The sequence below is a fragment of the Mesoplodon densirostris genome, chromosome 8 (assembly GCF_025265405.1).
Source record: "Mesoplodon densirostris isolate mMesDen1 chromosome 8, mMesDen1 primary haplotype, whole genome shotgun sequence".
NCBI lineage: Eukaryota > Metazoa > Chordata > Mammalia > Artiodactyla > Ziphiidae > Mesoplodon > Mesoplodon densirostris.
Window position 1 is genome coordinate 7829927 of NC_082668.1, and position 23948 is coordinate 7853874.

A 23948-nucleotide genomic window follows, 5' to 3' on the forward strand; every position below is an offset into this window, starting at 1 on the left:
TGTCAAGGGCACCTCCCGCCCTCAGCAAGGGTTGCAGCAGCGGAGGAGCCGAGGTCACTCATCTTGACCTGGCTTGCCACCTGCCCAGCAACCTCAGAGGGACAGCGCCTTTCCCCAAGGCTCCCTGCCCCCATGTCTGAGGCTGGCCATACTGCGCCAGCAAACATGCAAGCCCACCTCCAGGCCTGGCAGGGACATTTCTGTAACCTTGGAGGTCTTATTTTTAGCCCTCGGTTTACCTCTGCCTGTCTCCGGCTCGGCGGACAAGAGGACAGGCATAGGACTTACCCCTACACCGCCACCTCCCCATGTGAACGCTTCCTCCCATCTGCCTCTGGGGCTCTGGCCTCCTTCTGTGTCTTGGTGTTGCCCCTGGGATGAGCACAGGGGCTGAGCACATTTGCTTTTACTGCTCTAGTTCTCCTGTCGCCGGCTAAAGACTTGAAGGTTCTGCCTCTTTCATCTGTGGACCTCTTTCTGGCGAACGCCACTCCTGTTCCACCTATGGAAACATGCTGGCCCAGTGGGTCAGAAGGGCGGGGAGAGTCGTCCTCAGGGCCATGGCCATCTCAACCCTCAGACATCTTGGTCTGGAAGCCTGCCCTAGGAGCTGCCGAGACACCTTGGCAAGCCTCACACAAGACTTTCTAGTCTTCCCCAAGAGGGTGTTTTCTCACTGAACTCTGAGCTGGGTAAAGAATTCTGGTCCTTTTTGTTTCCCCTGGTGAGTTCCATACTGTTAGAACTGCCCAGCCCCTGACAGTGTAAAGGGCCCTCAGAGGGGCTGGGCTAAGGGTGGGTTGGCTTCTTCCATCAAAGGCTGCAGCTCCCTCGGCCCCTGCACGTCTCACTGACCTGCTGCCGGCCTCAGCCCAGCTCCCCCGGCAGCCATGAGGAAACTGGCATCTCTCTTTGGGCCTCCTCTTGGGTGACATGCACCCACACTTCCTAGGACCCCCCTGGGGCTTCCAGGCTGCTCCCTCCACCTGCCACCCCTAGCCTGCCTCCACTCAGTCACAGCTGAGTTTTCAAGGCTCAGTTCAAGCATCACCCTTCTTGGCCCATGGTCCTCTGGGCCGATTCTAGCCCCAGAACTCATTGTTGGATTGCGACCGTCTCTTTTGAGGCCAGTTTTCCTGTCTGGGGACCGGGCCTTGTCCACCTCTGTGTCCCAGGGCCAGGGGCACGTGTAGGTGCTGTTCAACCTGCCTTAGGCCAAGAGCTGCAATGTCAAATGCCTGTTTGGGGAATGAACGGGGCACTTCAGAGACATGATTTGCTTGGCGCTCCACAGAAAAGAAGGAAGGAGGGCTGTTCTGGGGGGTGGAAGCAGAGACCCCCAGGAGAAGGGCCTAGGAGTGGGGCTCCTGCAGCTTCCCTTCAGCTGTTCCCTGCTGGAAGGCAGGCACGTGAACTCAAGAGACAGAACCTAAGTCAGCTTCTGCCAGCCTGATGAGACCTGCTGATTTGCTCTAACGAAATTCTTCCTTTCCCGTAGATAGTCATCACTTAGATCCAACACAGGGTGACAGTATGGCTGGGGCTCATGTGTTGGTCACCTGATAAATCAATACTCTTGTCCAGAGCAGCCCACCTCACTCTAAATATGAAAAGTAGCAGATTAAAAAAAAAAAATCTTTCTTCTCCTGGGCTGTTTCCATTGAACTAACGCTTGTCTTATCACCCACTGGGAGGCGGTATGTTGAGTCTGGCAGAGCTCTTCGTTAGTCATGTGACTCTTAAAATATTGACCCACAGTTTTATGAACCAGGTTCAGAGTGGTTTAAATGGATTTGTTCCCATCCAGAGCCTCTGGGCTTCCCCAGCATCGTCATGTTCCTGCCTAGAAACACACACAGCCAACCTCCAGGGCGCAACGGCTCTCCCTCCGCACACTGGGAGGGGTGGCAGGGGCGAGCAAGGAGACTGCTGGTTTTCATCCCCACCTCTACCCCTGCATCTCTGGACTGATGGAAGCTCTCAGATACAGGCTGTGTGAAGACTTCAGCCCTTTCCAGGTGCCATCCTCAACTCCACCTTAGATCCAAGGCCAGAACTACCTGGATTAGGCTGGGTTGATGGTAAGTCAGATGGCAAGGCCAGTGGATGTCAAAGCCTGACTGGAGCCCACGGTTCTACTTTCCTGAGCTGCCACTCTGCAGGCCAAGTCCATCTTTTAGGGCAGCCTGGGATGCAGAGGGAGCCCTGCTTTTCCAGGACCTAGAGATGCTCTAAAACAGTTCTCTAGGCAGCTGGGAAGCTGACCAGATTTCTGCGTCAGCAATGGCCTCTGGGAACTTCGTCATAGGTGGCTCAGGCCAGGCCTGGGCAGCCATCATGACTGGGAGGACCGGCCCGTTCCACCCAGGCTTCCCTCAGGGTGAGAACTACTCTTCCTGGCAGAGGCCTCAGCCCAGCTGTCCCTACCTGGGAGGAGGCCCTGCCCAGTGCCCTGCAGGGCCCTGTGCAGTCACCTGGCTGTGGCCGTCCTCCCATAGCCACTGTGGAGAGAGAGACCGTGCTCCCTGGCTAGACGTGTCTATGCCAGTCCATTTCCCAGCAAATCTTTGTGAAGTTCAAGCCCAGTTCCTCACAGGTCACATTTGGGTGTTGCAGAATTACTGCCATCTGGTCATTCTGCAACAACACAAAGACTTGGCTGCTGGTTTCACCTTACCGGCAGAGCACAGCTCAGGGCGGTGTCCGCTGCCAACTGCATGCAGAGACTGGGAGCACACCTCCACCATGGCCTTCGTCACCACCTGTGAATGTTACCTTACACACCTGTCTTCCTCTGTGGGCTGTGCGCTTCGGGGGGGGAGGATCTTTCTCATTGCCCAGTAGCTGGCACTAGCAGGTGTCCAACAGTTTGCTAGACAAGCAAAGGAAAGGTGTCTAGATCTGGGCTAGGAAACAACTGGCAAATGCATCCCCTGCCCACAAGGCACGTGGGCAGACGTCCTCAGGGCCCTTCCGTCCACGCTGAGGAATTTCTGAGGGGTCATTTTCTAAGTTTGGCAGTGGGAAACGATCGGTCTGGCAAGTAACGCAACTCTGAATATATAAGGGCTTCCTGAAGATTCCTGTGGTTCCCCGGCATGAGCTCAGCTTTATCAGGGCTCAGACCAGCGCTGGCCTCAGGCCTCTGTGGAGGCCTGGTCTGGCCTGGGCGGGAAGGGCGCGCAGGAGGGCAGGCTTCTCCCTGTGGATGGGCGGCTTCGCTTTGTAACAAAGCACGGTGGGCAGCAGCAACCTCTTGTGCTCTTGCTTGTTGAAGTCAAAAGGGAAGGTGGGGGGGTCCACCACACACGGCCTGTGTAACCTGGACGGCTAACCTCCCTAACCCCCACTTCCCACCCCTCAGGGGGAGGATTAAATGAGACACATTACGTAAAGCTCTCATCTCAGGGCCCAGCATGTTGTTAAGCATTCCATCAGTATTAGTAATTATTATTATAAAAACCTTAAGGTGACAAGAGTCTGGTGTCATTAGAGTATTGAAGAATGCTAGAACACAGAACATGAAGGGGGAAAAGAGCAAATGCAGCCGACGCCCTGGAGCTGTTCCCTCAGCACTTGCTGGGCATCTGCAGCATTCCAGGCACTGTGCTAGGGGCTGGGACAGAGATACTATCCCAGCCCTTGGGCCTAGGGAGTCAGCAGATAAACACATACTCACCCCCCTACCTCCCCATGAGAATTTTCTTAGTCACCAACTGGCTCTTCGCTTCGGCATTTATTTACTGAGTTCCCACAGCAATGTTCTCAGCACTTTGGGCGATGGATCCCTCAGAGGATCTGAGGAAAGTGGTTTTCCACGCATTCCTTCACACACTCTACCCACAAAACCTCCTCCATTCTACTGCAAGGAGTTCACGGGTCACGAAGCCTAAGGTGGAGCCTGCCTCACAGGACACACAGCAAAGTACTGGCGTTTCTGAGGAGGTGAACGGTCGCACAGGCCACATAAGAGTTAGGTCTGATGAGCCTAACAGTTGGAAAACACACCAGGAGAAAGCCGAGAGGCATGAAGGCTTCCTTCAGCTTCAAGAGCGGAACACTGAAGATCTGACGGTTTCCTAGAATATTTACGACACAAAAGATGGCGATCAGCTAACTGGCCTTTCATCTGCACTGAAGACTAATGAGAGGAAACAGACTGAGATGAAACTAGAGGGCTGTTAGAACTAAGGAAGAATTTCCCAACGTGACAGATATACGAAACAATTCAGTTCAAGTTGATTTAAAAAGTACACCACCATCTCACTTATCTAAAACTCAACCACATACTCAATCTTGAGTATCCGATACATGGGGCAGAACCAGGAAACAACCAACAGACCAAGCCCTGAGGGTCAACACAGGTGCCGGAGCCAGGAGTCGAGTGTGACTCACAGGGAAGTCCCCCCTTCGCTCCCCACTCAGACCCTTTCCTCTGCTTGATCGACAATTCTGACTGACTACTAGACTCGGCTTCCTGGCTGATTCCATACCCCCATGGCGCCTCATGCTCACAGCCAGGCTAAGAGTGCGCTACTGGGGTCTCCTGGACAGCAGTAGAGAAGTGACAACGGGCCCTGACTGTAAAGATGGACACAAAGACAGTTGGGGCAGGGTCTCAATAAAGTCGAGTGAAAGCACACGGTACCGTGGGAGTATTTAGAGCCGAGGCAAAGCTGCAGAGCGCAGTAGAGCCTAAGGAAAATGCTTCTGTATCACCATATAAACTTTGTGAATAATTCTAAATTATTAAAAAGGGCTACATGATGTCCAGTGGACACCATTAAAGCAAAAAATAGGTCCGTAAATTAAAACAAGAGCAATTCCTTCTGTGAAGTTCCAGAGAGCTCACACACGAAGGTGTTTAGAGAAGCTCACAGCTGGCCCACCACTGAGGGAGGCACCATCAACAGGACACCCAAGAGAGGAATGCTGCCCGGCGAGTGCAGTGCTGCTGCCTTGGTGGGCCCTGCTTCTGAGCGCTCCCCACAGCCCTTCAGTTCCAGGGTGATGGGAGCAACGTCCTCATCGACCCCAGGAAACGAGCCACGTCCTCTGCCACACCGGCCCACTCCTGGGCTTGGAAGGCAGACACCGTGTCTCACTCATCCTCAACCTTGGAGCCTGGCCCAGCAGCCCCTGGCACGTCCTTGGGTCGTGGGGTCACGTGGGGCTGGCCGGGGGCAGCTTGCAGTCAGCGGCGTGCTGTGTGTTCTGCAGCTCAGCCAGGCTTTGCTGGGTTGGGTTTTCAGAGCAGCTGCATAAGTTGGCCACGTGCTTTTTGCCTGACTCAACGGGCATGAGCTGGGCACTTGCTCTGGTCACTCTGTGAGGTCTCTGCCCACCTGAGTGCCCACCTTTGGAGAAGTGTGCTCAGAAGAGAGAGTAATCATGTTCAATTCCTCTTCAATAAATAAAGTGATTTATATCTAAGTGATTTATATCCACTGATGGCCTTTGTCATCAAGCACAGCAACCCCCTCAGGCTCTGGAGGCTTCCTGCCCAACCACCAAGAAAAAGCCACAATGCCCCAGAGAGTTGGGGAGTGGCAGTGAAGACAGATCAGAAACACTTCCCCACAGAGAGCACAGCCAAAAGCTAGAGAGCCAAGCACGTTCTGGTTACCTGCCAGGCAGCTGCAGGAGGTGAGAGCCATGGGCACCTTTCTTCAGGCTTAGAGCCAACGTGCAATCCTGTGGCCCATTTCCTGTATGGGCTAAGCTCCCTCAGAGTATCTCAGGCCTCTGTGGCCCGGGCCTGGGCTCTGACTTCCAGCTACCCAAGAGAGGGTGCTTACGGCAGAGGCATTTGCTACTTTAAGCATCTGAACATGCCCTAGAGGCTGGTGCAGCCCACCGGCAGGCAGCACCTGCCAGGAACTGAGTGGGCCTGCTCATCAAATGGGACTGGCCTGAATACCACCAGCTTCTAGCACTCCTCAAGGTCCTGGAAAGGGACAGCCCTCCTTGGGTTTAAAAACTAAACAGCTGAGCCATCAACTTAGAAAGGCTAGCCTTAGGGGTCAGAGAGCAGTCTTTCCACTGGGATGGGAATCTGTGGATGGACAAATACCCAGAGTGGCAGAAAAGACATAGATCGTGCCAGGGAATTCCGAAAAAGGTACATATATGGCAGATAGAGAGAGATACAGAGAAAACAAAAATGCTAATTTTCCCCATCCTCTCTCACTGGTCAAATCACGTCACCATATGCTCAAAGAGCATTTGGAAAAAAACAACTGAAGGATTCCAAGTCACACTGGATTGCTGCAGCCCTAGGAGGTTCCTAGAATGGACGGAATTGCAGTCCATCGCAAAAAGGTGAGGAAAGGGAACGGCAAAGCTGTACAAAGGAAATTTAACGAGAAGGAAAAAACGCTGTTTGCTTAATGTAGCCCTGTGTTAAATCAACCAAGGGAACTCTCTTTTATAATGTCTTTGACAGTTGCAAGGTATTTAGTTTTGAGAGTTCCTGGTGGCCTAGAATTCTCTGTCTTGGGTCATCCTTGGGCAGTTATTTGGGCTGCAGGAAGGAACACTCTCACATCATGGCCCGGGCCCAGGAAGCCCCTGCCAGCCCCAGGGCCTGTTTGGGTTTGGGTCTCTACCCTCCCTGCACTCTTCCTTCCTCTCTCCAAACCTCAGCAGAGAAAGATTCTGTGTATCTGCATAGGGTTCATAATCCTCAAACTGGGACAGCTTGAGGGCTTAAAAACACACAGTCCTACCCATCAACCCAAGCAGCCTGACCAGAAAGAAAGCCCTCAATCCTCACCGCCTACCTCCTTGGCATCAGAGAAAAGCCCAAATGGCAGCAGAGGCCAGGGAAGGCGCTGTACCTAGCCTGGTGGGTGGCTCAGCCCGGTGGCTCAGCCAGGTGGCTGAGGAGAGCTGCAGGTGCAGCTGCACAGGCAGGCAGGGAGGGCTCCTTTCAGCATGAGACCTGGCTGCCCCAGTTTGCTTCCATGACAATGGAAATCAGAGAAAGGCAGATGTGCAGACGGCAGTGCTATAAGGAGGTATGGGGGAGGGAAAAGGAAAAGATGTTCAACGTACCTGTGAAGTAGCTTAACAACTCTCCTCTTGGAAACCTATGACAAATGTGGTATTTTTTTGTGACCTTGGGGGTTACACATTCAATATTCTACCAGGGAATCGGGGAGTAGTAAGAACAGCCTGGGCTTTGGGTCCGACACCACCCGTTACAATCCCTGCTCAGCTGTATCAGCCACGTGATCCGTCTGTAAAACGGACAAGGCAAAGTCTTCCTCACAAGGTTAAAATCAGGAGTCACAGTCTTGTGATATTCCATTTGCCTACCTCTTAACATACAAAACCCACCACTGCCACATTTCAAACTTCAAAGTACCTTCGAATTGAAAGATCAACTTGGGGAAAAGTAAAATCAAATGTATACAAAAGGGAATGTTCGTGTAAGTTTTCATAATTTAAAAGTGAGTCTGTGGTAAAAACCCTTTTCTCTGAGATCAAGAACAAGACATGGACGCCTGCTATCATCACTTCCATTAAATACTGTACAGCACCACGAGTCAAGAAAAAGACACAAATGGTGGAAAAAGTAGAACTGGGTACAGAGAAAATCAGACAGAATCTACAGAGGAATTATTGGAATTTAATAAATTTAGCAAGGTCACTGGATACAGGGTCAATAAAAATAAACTGTCTTTCCATACATCAGCAACAAAGGGACAAGGAAATTTATAAATACCATTTTAAATAGTATCACAAATATTAAATGCCTAGGAGTAAATCTAATAAGAGATCATCAAGAAGACCACTGCATAAAAATTTATGAAACGTTACTGAGAAAAATTAAACAAGACCTAAATAAAGACCATGTTTGTGGGGTAGAAGACAGTCATAAAAGGGTTAATTTTTTCCCAGCTTGATCTCAGTGTAAATCCCAGCAAGTTTGTGTGCATGTGTGTGGCAACTGACAATCTGATTCTAAAGTTTACATGGAAATGGAAAGGGCCAAGAATAGGCTAGGTGCCCTTTATTGAGGAGAAGCAAGGTGGAAAAGTCTAACTCTACTGAATATCAAGACTTATAATAAAGGTACAATGATTAAGACAGTGTGGTACTGGCATAAGAAGAGACACGCAGATCAGTGAAACAGAACAGAGTGTATGCAGATACAGATCCGCGCAGATATAGACCCTTCGTTTTGACAAAGGTGGCCCTGTGGAGCAGTAGGAATGATGCTGGGCCGATTAGGTGTCCATACGGAAAAAAAAAAGAAACTTGCTGTACTATATTCAAAAATCTTTTCTCAGTAGATTATGGTCTAAAATAGAAAAGGTAAAACAACAGAGCTTCTAGAAGATAATGTAAGAACATTTTGATGGCTAATTGCCTGTGTCCACTGGATGGGCCACAGAGTGCCCAGATTAAACATTATTTCTGAGTGTGTCTGTGAGCACTTGCGTTGGATAAAGTAGACTGCTCTCCCCAGCGTGGGAGGCCTGAACAGAACCAAAGGGTGAGGAGGGAGTTCTTCCTCTCACTGCTTGCCCTCTCGTCTTATCTTCTCCTCCCCGCAGACTGGGAGTTACCACTGACTTTCCTGGTTCTCCAGCTTACCAGACAGCAGATCATGGGACTTCTCAGCCTCCATAATCACAGGAGCCAATCCCTCATAGTAAATCTCCTTTTATATATATACAAATATAAATATAAATACAAATATAAATATATATATATCCTACTGGTGCTGTTTCTTGGAGAACTCTAATACCAAAACATGTCTTTCATGATGTTTATATAGTTTTCTTAAATGGGATATAAGAAGAATTAACCATAAAGAAAAAAACCGATACACTGAACTACATTGAAATGAAGAATTTCTGTTCATTTAAACACCACCAAAGAGAGTAAAAAGGCAAGCTACTGAGTAGAAGAAGATATCTGCAACATGTATAACCAACAAAGGAATCATACCCAGAATAGAGAGAACTATAAGTCAACAAGAAAAATGGAAAACCTAGAAGAATAATGGGCACAAAATTTGAAAAGGCATTCTACTGAATGGCCAATAAATATATGAAATCTCATATGTTGTTGGCAGGAGTGTTAAACTGGTACAACCACTTAGGAAAATCATTTGGCAGTATCCACTAAAGTGGGTATTTTCTCTGAGCTAGTAATTTCACTCCTAGGTATACACTCAAAAGAGATATGTGCATGTGTGCACCAAAAGACATGTATAAGCAGAATTATTTATAACAACCTCAAACTGGAAACAACTCAAATATTGACTGAATTAATGCAGATTGGATAAATTACAATGTATTCATACAAAGGAAGACTTATAGCAATCAAAATGAATGAATTAGAACTATATGCAGCAACAAAGATGAATTCTCACAAACATACATAATGCTGAAAGAAGAAAGTCAGACACAAAAGAGAAGACACTGAATGATTCCGTTTATATGAAGTTCAAAGCTAGGCAAAACTAATCTATAGTGTCAGAAGTAATGATGGTGGATTCCTTTCTGGAGGAGAGAGGGATAGGCTGGAAGTTCCTGGGGTGCCGAAATGTTCTATTTCTTGATCTGGGTGATAGTTACATGGGTGTGTTTGTTTGCTAATACTCTTTGAACTAGATGCACATGACTTGTGCACTTCTCTCTATGCATGTCATAGTTCAAAAATAAGTTTTACAAAGTGAGTTTATGTAAGAATCTATTTTCCAGTGTGTGGACTATGGAAGAAAATAGTGGAGTGGATATTAAGTCACACTACGTGCTGAGACACAGACCAGTGTGCATGTGTCTGCATCTGGCCTCTGTCCAGTATAATCTCCCCATCGCCGCTGGCTTCCACATTTCCTCACTCTGATCAGTTCTGCCCTTAGAATGCTAGCAGGAGCCGAGGGGCTAGCAATTTCTATCAGGGGCTGAGCACCCTGGCCCAGCAGCATAGGAAACCTCTGATGAGACAACTCAGTGCTTTACAGCATGACTTCAGGCTCCACCCCTGCCGCCCCCCCCGCCCCCACCACCATTCTCCCAAGACGTAGGGAAGGGTGCTGACTCAACACAGCCGAGTAAGAGCTTCCCTGCCCTGGCCACCTGTGGGCTGCATTACATTTGTGGGAGACTGGGTGACTGTAACCCAGTGGTAATGTAAGCTACACAGAAGGCAGTCTCGCTGACCCAGGTCTTGCTGCCCTCCCTGCCCAGGACCCACAGGCAAGTTCAGCATCACTCTGCGTAGCTGTTCCAGGCCCCACCCCTGCCATGTATCACATGGCTGGGGCAGTATCCCAGGGAGGAGCCTGCTGGCTCCACCTCTGGTTTACAGCTTGACCTGGGTGGGCCAGGGCACCACTAGGGGAACTGGCCTCCCTTTCTATAAGTGGGAGTGTTCATACTCCCCCACTTCCCTTCCTATAGGGAAAACTCGGGTCAAATGAAACACTGCATTTTGGCACCCAGGATATCATTATTGCTGCATGGAGTGAGGTGGTGGGAGGGAACAGGAGCCCCCCACCATCTCTCTGCACTGTGTGGAAGTGGAGAGGCACATCCCTCACTGGTCACCATCTTGATTCCAGCAGCTTAAGCAGGAGTCACGCCTGCATCACACCAAAGCCCAACACTAAAGGCTGCGGTGGAAAACAGTGAGCCCCCACCTGCACCGCAAGCGGCCGACTCCAAGACGCCCACTGCGGCTGCCGGCTTGCTCCCATGAGGTCACTTCTGGCAACTTTCTCTGGCTGAGTTGCCTCCAATTTCCCCAAAACCCCTCCTCCTCCCCCTTGATTTCCAGCTCTCCTTTCTCCTAACCCAGGGCTTCACCAGGAACAAGGAAGGCATTCTTCATTCTAACCTGGCAGTGTCAGCGGGAGGTCTGGAGGCTCTCAGGTAACACCACTCCTTAGCCTGAGGAACTGGCATCAGGTCCAAGGTGCAGGCACAGAGTGTCATTTCCAAAGTACTGGGAACACTGGGAAGTGTTAGTGTTGGTTTGAAGTTGTCAGGGCTGCTGGGAAATATTCCATCTGCTTATTTAGGTGAAGGAAGAGGACAAGAACCAAGCAGAGGAGGAAATGAATTAAATGCAGGGCTTTATCCAGGAGCCCTGCTCTTTCTCCTGCCTGAGTGTGGTGGCCATGAAAAGGCGCCTCTCAGCTCTCCTGCCACAGGAGCATAAACTGCCTGGTGGCCCAGCCGCAGCCCCTGACCCACCACTGCACTGACACCAAGGCCACACTTCCCGAGGGCTGCTCCCAGCCGGTGACTAAGCACTCGAAGGACCTGCAGGATGTGAGGCTCCTCCAGCAGGTGACTTTGGTTCCAGAACTTCCCATCAGTCTGGCTGAACCTTCTTAAAACTGGCCTGCAGCCCAAGCCTCTTCCTACCCAGTCCTCCTCCTACGCCCTCCTCCACAGGGGCTGAGCTTGGGTCAAGATCTGAAGACTCTCTTCCTGCCTTCTCCTCTTCTCTCCCCATCTAATCCTGTTCTGGCATCTGCTTCTCAGCAGACCTGATGTGTTAACACAGTGGTACTGGAGTGGGTCTGAGAGAGAGGCAAAGAGATGGAGTTTGGGGCCTGGCTTGCTTACTACCCAGTGGGCAGAGACGACACTCTTCTGAGTCGAATGTGGGGCATATGGAGAATCCCTGGCACAAAGTAGTGGCCCAGCTGCTCAAAGACTCACCAGTGGTGACCTGGGAAAAAGCCTTTGCTCAACCGTGTTGATTCAAGCATTTGAGAGCCCGGGAGGTGCAGCGTCTACCAGGACCATGAAGTGAGGCACACGGTGCCCAGCAGGGGGACGATGACAGGCTGAGGGCCCTCAACCAGCAGCTGCAGGCTAAGCCGGAGAGCCAGAGGGCCTCTTACAGAGGCAGCTTACAGAAAGGTGGCCCACACTCCCTGCAGAAGGCTAGTGACATCCTGTGCCGCAAGACATGCAGGGGGCCCACCCTGCATCCCCCACCTCATTTCTGGGGCTTCAAGGCCTGTAACTAGGTTTAAATGCCAGGGAAATGGGGCTGGGGATGTGCCGGGCCTGATAAGGCAGAAAGAGATTATATACCAAGAGTGGGAAGGATGAGCTCGCAGGATTTGAGGGCCTTCATCAAAGGGGCCAGGAAATGAGATGAGCAAGAATTCACTGATTTGGGTGTATTTTCTTGGGATGTGGGATTCAGCACCCTTTCAAAGACCCTAGGGGACGGGGCAAACTCGCTGCTGGAGTGGTCCTTAGAGGCCTGCAGACAGTGATAGCTAAGGCTAAGCAAAGTGGAAGGGCGTGAGCTGCCCTGGAAGACAGCTGGGGAGGGAAGAAAGAGGCTGAGGGAAGGGGCCTGCTGGGTCCAGAAGACCTAGCAGAGGCCTATGGACTGTGGGAGGGCCCACAGGACACCCCCTTCACCAGGCTCATCAGAAGTGTGCTGGTGAGAGGAACATCAGCATTGCTAAGGAGATTGGTAGTGGCTCTTCTTTGCAGGCCACCAAGGACAGCAGGAGAGGCAGTCACAGAGCTGGGCTCATTAACGCCTATGGGGGTGATGGAACCCACGGTAGCTCAGGCCAGGGGCAACACAACAAGGGTCCCTCTGAACTACAAGGGATGCTACTGCCAGGATTCTTCGCGCTGTGTATCCAGGGGTCAGCAGATGAGAGGAGGAGTCACATCATCCTGGTGCTCCCTTGCCCGACTGTGAACAGACACACGGACACACGTGTCAAGCCTGTCCTGAGAAGAATACGACAACCAAGGGCTCAGAACCTCCCAATGAAGTTTTGAGTCAAACCACCAGCTAAGCTGCCAAGACCTGCTGAGGTGCTGGCTGAAGGTGAGAAGAATTCTGAATGGGCAGCGGAGGACGAGGAGGACCAGATGGGGCCCCAAGTGCCACTAGAGTATCGGAGGTGGTAGTCCGTCCCATTAACATGTCCTTTCTAAGCCCTTCCTCGGGAACAGAGGCCACGGGAGCCACAGAGAAGTTGCTCCCCACACAAGCGGAGAAATGGATCTGTGCAGGGCAAGGGGTGGGCTGTGGCTGCCACAAGAAGCCCCGTCCAGGCAAACGGCCCTGGCCCTCTGGATCCCTGTGCCCAGGGGTGACTGGGCACGGCAGGGGTCCTGAGGCAGGCAGGCCTGCCCCTGTGGGACCTGAGAATAGCATCGTGGGCTGACACTCTGCCTGCCCAGCCCCCTTTCCCCGTCCCTCTCCTTCACAGGGGCAGGCCAGAATGGGCTTTGCAATCTGCTAGAACTAGAGGAAAATTCAGGCTCTGCTCTTGACCATGGTGTGACCTAGGGCAGGTTAAGCTCTCTGACTCTCAGCCTTGTTTTGTTTTTATTTTATTTAATCTGTAAAACTGTGAAAATAATATAACCTCCTTGACTTTTTAAAATCTGTAAAACTATAAAAATAAGATCTGTCTTGAATGGTTTTGAAACTAGAAATAACTTGGGTAAGCCCCTAGCCCAGTGCTGGTGAGTTGTGGGCATTTAGGAGGTGGTAGCTCCTATCACTATTGTGCTACATGGATCAGAACCTCTACAGGTCGTGAACAAAGTGTAGCCTTGCAATTATACTCAGCTTCTGCAAGTTTGCTTGGCATATTTAATGCTCTTTATAATTATTACTATGCCCTCCTATCAGGCAAAGAATGGTAGGTAGTGATGTAAATAACTGTAATTACTACTACATTTACAGAATTAAATCAAATGTTTGCAGTCTCTTTCTTCTATGTGTTAGTTCTTCAGAATGCATAAACCATCCAAGGAAACCGTTTTCCCTGATGTCATGCATAATTTAATCCTCATGATAATCCCACAAAAAATGAAAAGACAAAGGTTGGAAAGACAAAGCCTGGGTAGCGAGGTTCCCTCTCTAAAAGGATTCAATTAGGTCCCCCAACCCCTGGGCTAGGCACTAGGGGTACTGAAATAAACAAAACAAGGCCTTGACCTTAAAAGGACTCAGCGTAGAGGAAGTAGGAGACAAGTAAACCAGTGCCTGAAGTGCACTGTGATGAGTGCTGAAGCAGAAGCAGAAGCGGACAGGTGTGGCAGAGGACCGTGGAGAAGGCGCTCATGCCTCAGCTTTCGTGATGGTTGTCAGGGGTTGGAATGGCTTCCCGGAAGAAGTAATACTTGGCTGAGAGTGGAAGGAGAAGTAGAGATTACCCAGATGGGTGTGAGCGGGCGGTGGGAAAGAGCGGTGTTCTAGAAACGGGGCATGGCATGGTCACACAGAGACACCTTGTATGCGGCAGACTCAAGATGGTCTGGCAGGATGGAATGTGGGGTACGCTGGAGCAGGTAAGCGTGTAATCACAGAGCTGTCTTCTGGTGACGGGTGCCCAGTCCCTTCCTCTAGCCTATGAGCCCCTGAGGGCCACGTGAGTGTTTACTCAGCTCAGCAGCCTCAGTGACTGGTTCTGTACTGGTACCCAGCAGAAACTCTCTGTATGCTTGTTGAATGAATGAGTAATCAGACTCACATTTTAAAAAGTTTATTTAGACTTCTGGTTCTGACAAGATGGCAAACTGAACTGATGTGGACCTCTTTCCCAACACAAACACATAGAAAAGATGGATAAGATATACCAAAAGAATAATCTAAATATATGACTGAGCATTAAAGAATGAAGGGAAAATTCCCAGTTACTTGAAATGAAGAGGAAACTAAGTCAAAGCCATAATCATTACCATAGCAAAGGAGGGCTGGGGGTATGAGACCTTGATACAGTTAATAGGAGTTAAGATTTTCATGCCCACAGGAGGGAGAAGACCTGGCCGGGAACTGGAAATGAGAGCCCTGCAGGAAGCCAGGATCCAGGAAGGGCTGCTGGTCTTTGAACAGGGACCAGGAAGACCTTTCTCACAGCCCAGAGGAATGTCTGTATATGGCGCGGAGGGGAGGCACTCCTTTGTGGGATGTGATCCCAAGCCTGTACCGCATGTGTGTGTCGAGGCTGAATGCACACTACCCGGGTTCTGGGAATCCTAAGCCAAGAGGTTAACACCAAACTGGCAAGACCTAAGGAACTCCCAGGATCCTGGCAGAATAAAGGCAAAAGCGATGAAAGAATGCATCCACGACCCGGGGCGTACGGGACTCTGACAGTGAGCACAGTCCCTGCTTAAGACAATCTCCTGATAAAATAGAACTAACCATGTGAAAAAATGAACCACCATAAAGGTAAGTCAATACAGACTACATGTGGGAGAACTGGTACCCTTAGAACTAGAAATAAGCGAATAATCAGAAAAAGGCTATAAGATAAGTGTAATCAAAATAACTGGAAGAGATGAAAGGAATAGAAATCATAGTGAAAACTAGGACAGGAAAAAAGAACAGTAAAAAAACAATAATGGGCTGATTTTAAAAAGCTCCAAACAGAACTTCTAAAAATTAAAAATAAAAACTAAACACCCAAATCAGGAAGGGGTATCAAAGAGCAGATTATGAACAGCTATAAGGAGACTAGTAAACCGACAGACATTTTTTTTTTTTTTTTTTTTGCGGTACGCGGGCCTCTCACTGTTGTGGCCTCTCCCGTTGCGGAGCACAGGCTCCGGACGCGCAGGCTCAGCGGCCATGGCTCACGGGCCCAGCCGCTCCGCGGCACGTGAGATCTTCCCGGACCGGGGCACGAACCCGTGTCCCCTGCATCGGCAGGCAGACTCTCAACCACTGTGCCACCAGGGAAGCCCTAAACCGACAGACATTTTTGAGGACGTGCCCCACAATGCAGCACTGGCAGAAAAGGAGGAGGAAAAAGAGAGGTGAAAGAATAAGATGGTAGGTTTCTAACAGGAGTTCCAAAAGAACAGATTAGGGAGAATAAAAAAGATAATAGATAATTTCAAAATGGAAAGAACTACACTGAGTCCTAAGCTATACAGATGAATCTACTCTTAGACGTAATGTAGTAAAATGGCAGAACATCGAAGACAAAAATAACGTCGCAAAAGCAACCAGAATGAAAAGGCATGTAAAGCTCCCTCGGGCTGCAGAGTGGACAGGCTGGAGGTGAAAGAGCTAAAGGCAGGGAGGACATTTTGCACAGGAGCTCGGCCATCCTGGCGGCGAGGAGGAGGACGGTGGGGAGTACTGTGGACAAAGCTGTTTGTCTGTGCAGGGTGCCACCATCCATGGAGTTGCTCCCAAGTCAGAAGCAGTCACTGGCCTCAGTACTGTTCCTACGGCTCTCAACCCTTACCGCTGAAGTGCACCCTGGAGGGTGCTGCAGTGCCGCCTTCTATTTACACAAACTCCTTGAGGTCACAGACCAGGCCCCATTTATCTCTGTCTCCCTAGTGCCTCGCACAATACATTGTATGGAGTAGGGGCTTAATAAATGTTGGACTGAATTCTCATGAATCACTTGTTCGCAATTTTAGGCCTGTTCTTTGCTCTCTGAAGAGACCTCCAAGCCCTAATTTGAAAAACACGACTTTCAATCAGTTCTGGATTCACTGGATTTAACATGCATATTAAAGGCAGGTGAAGTTTCTGCAACAGAGAAAAAGAAGGTGGTCCCCAGGTCTGTGGGTTGCAACTGGCAGTACCTGTCAGGGCGGTGGGGAGGCCGGAGCCTCACACTTCTTAGATGCAGATTTGAACAGTGTTTGGGAGGCTGGCAGAATCATTCAAGGAGAAGAGCTTTACTAATCTAACTTGAGGCACAATAGGAGCCTCAGCTTCTTTCCCCTAATGACCTCAGAGCTTTAAGAATGCTTACCTGAGAGCTGTGCCCTCCAGAGTCTAAGTCCCACCAGAGATGGACAAGTCCCAGGGCCTGTCCTCTCTGGAGCACAGAGGCTAAATGAGCTTCTTGATGGAGAAGAACGGGATGACATAGAGTCACGGATCGGGGCTACTAGGATATTCCAGGAGAGGAAGCTGACACGAGAGTCCAGGAAGTATAAAAGCAGAGTGCCTATTTTCAGGACTACTCCATTTAATAGGAAAAGGCCACTGGGGAGAACTATCCGAGAGCCACAGTACTTATCCAGAAAAACTTCTTTGCTGATGGACTGAATTTGGCAGGGATAAATACGAAAATGATTACAAATTATACTGCAGAGAATACCCAGATAAAAGCGGTAGTTTCAATGATTAAATGTACCAAACTAATTTTCAGCTAATTTCTTTTATATGTAGCACCTCATCTCTCTGCTGCCGTTGCCTTCATGTTACTTGGCTGAGACAACATGGGCCCCTTAGGGCCTGGGGTGGAATCTCTTCATTTCCTAAACACCAATGTTGAGATTCAGGTCGTGAGGGAACTGTCCCTAAAAGTAAACAGAGGAACACAGGGCAGAGCCTGGGAGAGAGGAGAAAGTCACAGGCAAAGCTCATGGGGTTCTCCATGCTTGACTTCACAGTCCACAGTGGGGAGAGGAGGCTGCCTTTGGATAGAGCGCTCACAGCTGAGGGCTGTCAGAGGAGCGTGCACCGGCCTCTTCCCTACTCAAAACTCTGCCAGCTGCAGCCACGGTGCAGGGATGCAGCCCTGCTGGCACTGGCAAAACAGAAGCGAAGTCACGATGATTTTTCTGAGACGATTTTTCAGGAGAGGCAATCGGCATTTACTGTGGGCATTCTACGTGCTAGGCCGGCGACAATGTCTTCCCATTCAATCCCCATGACAATCATGCCAGAAGAGTTATCGTTAGTCCCATTGTTCTTAACAGATGAAGAAACCTGAGGCTCGGGGAGGTTAGAAAACTTGTCCACGGGTTGAGAATAAACCCCAAGACTGCCTCTAGCAAGAGAGAACGGTGTGGGGGGACCACTGAGGCATCTGACACTCATACTTCCCGAGATCATGGCTCCTACCCAGTTTCCTACACAAAGGCTTTCTCTTACAGGTCTTTGGTCCAAAGCTTATCAATACTTACAACTCCTACATTGTCTCCTACATTGCTTATTCTGATAATATGCTAGGAGTTGGGAATTAGGCCAAGAAACAGAGCTGGGCTATTTTCTCCGATCAGTTTCAAAGACAGCGTAAGCTGTTGTCACCAGACCTCTGAACTGCTCAGACATGAACTTAAAGCTGGTGCCCTTCTCCCACTGAACAAAAACTCCGCCAACCTTATTTCCAAAGAGCAGAGGGTCAGGCCAGAACTGGAGTATGTCAACACCCCTGAGCCTGACACCACTGTGTTTCTGCAGCCACAATCTGTCGTGTGAGGGGCTGCCATCCACGGCCATCCAGCAAGCATCAGGGAGCTCAGGGGAGCGCCGACAAGGAGGGCTTATGGCTTACCGTTCTCTCACTCCCTAACAATGCTTGCCCCTGCCACCAAGGGACTCGCTCACCTGTCCCCGTCAGTCCTGAACCCCAGAGGAGTCTAGCCCTACTTCTCTGCTGAGCTAAGCATTATCAGAAGCTGAGATTGTATCCCTGACACAATGGCCTAGAAATCCTGTAACTGTCTTCCAGAAACAGTGCCATCTAAGAGGAGGAATGATAGTGTTAAAGGATGCTTGGTCAACCTTTTCTGAATGATTAATTTGGTGGGAATTGAGGGTACACAATAGCTGACGATAGCATCCTCCTAAAGATAAATTACAAAGAGGAATAATGCCCCGAAAGTAATCTGAATGGAAATTTGGTCACGAAGGCACACAGTAACCCATCTTCACCCATAACAGGGCATGAGCTCTTGAGGAAGACGTGAGTTTCTCTTCTGGAAGGTGATGTATGATTCCACTGGCCTGTGCCTATTTGATCTTTCCACTGGATAAAATTAAACAGTTGGATATTCGAACAATTAGTCCTCGAGTCCAGGTTGGGACTGTTCTTGCCATCAGTGAGGTTTCCAAAAGTAGCAACTTGGAACATCAACTGCCTTTTCATCTATTTTCTTCCCCGAATTAATGGGATAATGCTAACGCTGCCTCACACAGCTGTGGCAAGTGACCTTGAACACGTTACACACATTCCCTAGACCTCAGCTTCTGCAAGTACAACAATAATAAAAGAAAACTCTTCAGGTTACCATGAGAATTAAGTGGCATAACAAACGTAGTGTCCCTGGCCTGTGCCTAACACACAGTAGGAAACCAAGGGTAGCTGCCCTCACCATTCATCACTGTCTTTGTCATCATCAGGGCACACTCCCTTTACCTCACTCATCACCACTTTCACTGGCCCACAGACAAAAATACACAGTCAAGGAGGCAGTCTGTGATGAAGAGAAGAGGTGTATAAAACTATGCCAGGTGCCATCTTTCTAATAAGGACACCAACTTAAACCTCTGTAAGTACCCAGAAATACCCCAACTCTAAAATTCCCAAGGTAAGGGGGCGGCGAGGGATAAATTGGGAGATTGGTGCTGACATATACACACTACGGTATATAAAATAGAGAACTAATAAGGACCTGCTGTCTAGCACAGGGAACTCTACTCAATAGTCTGTAATGACCTATATGGGAAAGAATCTAAAAAAAGAGTGAATATATGTATATGTGTAACTGATTCACTTTACTGTACATCTGAAAATAATGCAACATTGTAAGTCAACTGTACTCCAATAAAAATTATTTTAAAAATTTAAAAAACTTTTTTAAAGAAAGAAAGAAAGAAAAATTCACAAGGTGGACTATCACAACAAACCTATAAACATAGTATAGTCAGACCGAATGACTACAAAAGCCAAAGTCACACAGTGAACCCAACTAGCAAGCACACGATTGGAGATGAAGTGGGCAGGGGAGTATCTAGAAGAGCTGGAGCCTGGAAAGGACGGTTTGCTTTTTTTTTTTTTTTTTTTTTGCGGTACGCGGGCCTCTCACTGTTGTGGCCTCTCCCGTTGCGGGGCACAGGCTCTGGACGCGCAGGCTCAGCGGCCATGGCTCACGGGCCCAGCCGCTCCGCGGCATGTGGGATCTTCCCGGACCGGGGCACGAACCCGTGTCCCCTGCATTGGCAGGCGGTCTCTCAACCACTGCGCCACCAGGGAAGCCCAGGACGGTTTGCTTTGAAATAGACTTCTAATACATTACACCTGCTCCTACACAAGTATTCCAAGTCCTATACTGAAGGGCAAAAGAGATCTGACAGGAGAAACATTTTTGTGCCAGCTATTTTCTAGTACAGTCACAAAAACTGTGATTCCCTTCCTGACAATCCCTTTGTCAGGGAAGCCCAGTGTAAGGAAGACTATGGGTGCTACCTCTGCAGGACATGGTGAGCTGACGCTCTTTCCCACAGAGTGACTTACTTGTTGCTGTCACGGTACTCGTAGATGTGACATCCTTGAGGCAATCCTGTCTCGTGGTCCAGAGTAAAAGCCAGCTTTAGCTGAATAAGGAGAGAAGAGAAAAACAAGTAAGTTTTAGGTAGCATGCTCTATTCATTCTGACAGCTGAAATGAACAACAACAACAACAAGACAAGCGAAATCACACTCCCTCAAGATGATGTGCTGTGGAGAACCCGGGTCTGCCCCCTCTGGGAAGAGCCCGCACCTTACGGGGACACTGCTGTCGAGGAGGACTGTTACCAGGACGTGACTTCTTCAGTTAGCATGCAACCAATTTTTTTAATTAAGCACCTACTTTGTGCCAGACACTGAGCTAGCTGATGGGGAAAGAACAGTGAACAGTAAGCAGAGAGGATCTTATGGTCTAGTAGAGGAGACAGACATCAATCACATAATTATGCTGATGAATGGAAAGACTTTTTTTTTAATATATATGAAACTTTGAAATAGGTTTTCTAAAGAAGGAAAAAACCTCCCATGTTTCTATAGAAGTAAATAACCTGACCTAGACTGGGAAAGTGGGAAGGAGGGGTTACCTAGACTGTGGAAAGGATGGATGGGGAGAGAAGAGGGTCCTCCTCAGCAGAGAACATAACATGTACAGAGCCCTCAGTGCAGGAGTTGCAGGAACTGAAGGATGTATATGGGGAAATGGTGGGCAATGATGCTGGAGAGGAAGGCCAGGGCAGGGTACGCAGGACCTTCTCGGCCATGTTAAGAGTTTTTGGCCTTTACCTTACTAGCAAAGGGAAGCCTCTGACATGTTTTAAGGAAGGGGTGGACGACATGACCAAAGTTAAGTTTTAGCAGGATCCCTCTGGCTACTGCGTAGAGAAAAGATTGTAGAGGAGAGAGCAGAAGTAGGAGCCCCGTGGGAGGCTACCGAGTAGTGCAGGTGAGCAGTGACGGGGGCTGCGACGAGAGGGCAGTTGGGCAAGAAGGAGAGAAATGGACAATTTGAGACCTCAAGTAAATTTTTAGAAGTAGAATCGGCAGAATATGCTGATGGATTTGGTGTTGGGGAGTGGTGAGGACAGAAAAGAAGAAATCAAGGATGGTTCAAGTTTTTGATTTAAACAACCAGGCAGGTGGTGGTTTCACTGCTGAGTGAGAAGACTGAATGTGGGGATGGGTAGAGAGTCCGAAGTCTGGTTTTGGACATGTTAACATGTTTTTGGCTGTGCCACGAGGCATGTGGGATCTTCCCCGACCAGGGATCGAACCCGTGCCCCCTGCAACCCTGCAATGGGAGCAGACAGTCTTACTCACTGGACCGCCAGGGAAGTCCTGGACATGTTAACTTTGAGGCACTCATTAGCTTTTTCTGATTAGGGAAGATCAGGAACAAAGAATCTGGTAATAAACTCTGGATTCTGAGGGGAGTGCTCGGGTGTTGCTGGGAAGCCCGAGCTCAGTGAGTTGTGTGTGTCTTGCTAGAGCCCAGTTGGCTATGGCAGCTCTAACATTTCCAAATGCAGAGCCATTTACTAGATTTACAAATTCACTGGGTTTAAAAATCACCAGGGAGCTAATTCCCTGGTGGTCCAGTGGTTAGGACTTGGTGCTTTCACTGTGGTGGCCCGGGTTCAATGCCTGGTTGGGGAACTACGATCCTTCAAGCTGCACCACGAGGCCAAACAAACAAACAAACTAACTAATAATAAGTTAAATTAAATTAAAAAATTAAAATCACCAGGGAAGTTTTAACTAAAATTAACTGCACGTTAGGAGGACACATTGTTACAACTTTTTTTTTCTTTTTTTTAACTGCAAGGCTGTTAACACAACTAATGATCTGCATCATTAGATGCTGGATGATTTTTCTCTTCCTTAGAGGGAAACGAGCTTGTAGGAATGGCCTGTCCTCTCACTGACCCAGATGAAAATACAAAAACAGAAACAAGCCCTCCTTTACCATCTTGGACCCAGGAACTTCAAGTCAAAGGCATGTTTTCCCCACAGAGCACTGCTTGGATCTTCCAAGCCCTCTTTCAGTAAAACAGAAAACAATTATTTTAAAATATCTGTTAATTACAACCCTTTTTTCTTTACTTCCCTCTTTGTAGTTAAGGTAAGGCCTATATTCATTTAGTTATTTTCAGACTGCACTGCTTAGAAATTTTCAAATCCTTCAATTCAGTGATTCAAGTTATGAATTTATGGCTTAGAAAAATTATTATAAATGTAGGAGGAAAAGTGGGTTTTTTTTTTGCAAAACTGTTTACCTCAGTATTATTTATTGGAAAGACTCTAAAAAACCAACAATAGCAAAATAGTTAAATAAACCATATGTAGTCACATGCAGAATAGCATGCAGCCATTAAACTGTTTATGAAAAATTTTGATGAACCTGGGAAAATATCTGGATTAGATGAAAAGAAGCAGGATGCGTACTCAATTATATATATATATATAAACTACGTTAAAAAAAGAACAAAGAATGCATAGCAGACTGGAAGAAACGATATCAAAATGGCAACAGTGATTGCTTTACTTTCTTTGCATTTTCCAAAGTCTTTATGAGAAGTATGATGAGATATATGCTGTTGTCCTTAGTCATGAAGGAATTATGGGAAACTTCATTCCTGGGGGTTTTTCTCAAGGTCAAGAAACTATATGCACACCAATTCAACAATAAGGTGATGGGGATGGGGAGAGAGGAAATGGGGACGGAAGAGCACGCATATTTATTGAAAGCCTACCAAGTAAAGGCTTTCCTTTATCCTGACCACAACCATTTGGTTTTTTGCTTGTTTTATTTTTTTGTTTGTTTTTATGTTTTTGGGCTTTCTTGGGGCCGTGCCGTGCAGCTTGTGGGATCTTAGTTCCCTGGTCAGGGGTCGAACCCGGGCCCTCGGCAGTGAAGGCGCGGGGTCCTAACTACTGGACCACCAGAGAAGTCCCCCGTGACCACAGCCATGTGAATTCGGTATTACTATTTCCTTTTCACAGGTGAGGAACTTGAGTTGGAAAAAGGTGAAGTAATTTGTTCAAACCACAGTTAGAACTGGAATTTCAACCAGAACCTGTGTTCTTGCCACCTTACCGGAATTTTGGACTTGGTGATGGCCTGGAGATAATAAAGTCTGCAAGAAGGAGAGGAGCCAAATACAATGTCTAAGGGTCTTTGCCTTGGAGAGCCAGGTAGATGCTTCCCGTGATAAGGAGGAATGGCAGGGTCAGGAGTGCTGATTTTAAGGTGCCCGAGAGGGATCTTAGTGGAGATGACCAGTAGGCAGCTGTAGAAACAATTCTGCATTTTATAAGCAAGACTGTAACCTGGAGGTACAGGTTTGGGAAACTTTGGATGGGAAGTCAGATGGCAACTGAAGCCACTGGAGCGGATGAGATGGTCCTGAGAGAGTATGTTGAGTAAAAATGAGGTTTTCGATAGAACAGCTACATTTAAGAGCTGGACAACAGAGACTGAGAAGGGGTAGCCACGGTGTTCTAAGTTATGACGTTACAGGAGCCACGGCGGGAACACGTCTTAAGGAGGGAGCACTCAGCAGGGTCAACTCCTTCTAAGAGGTCAAGTAAGAGAGGAACAAGCAAGAATCCGTTGGATTTAGCAACGAGAACTCTCAGGAGAGTGGTGCAAGCAGAGATCAGGGTGCGATGGGCTGAAAAATGAGCAGAACGTGAGGAAATGGGGATCATGAGTGTTAACT

General features: G+C 48.5%; 1 protein-coding gene across 3 annotated transcripts in view; it reads right to left on the reverse strand.

The window, feature by feature from the left end:
• Positions 1-23948, reverse strand: part of DIS3L2 (DIS3 like 3'-5' exoribonuclease 2) — a 375400-nt gene that overhangs the window by 19650 nt on the left and 331802 nt on the right. For all 3 annotated transcript variants that reach the window (XM_060107077.1, XM_060107078.1, XM_060107079.1), the window contains one exon: positions 20237-20316. In XM_060107077.1, coding sequence (XP_059963060.1) covers positions 20237-20316 — 80 coding nt within the window. The remainder of the gene's footprint in view (positions 1-20236; positions 20317-23948) is intronic.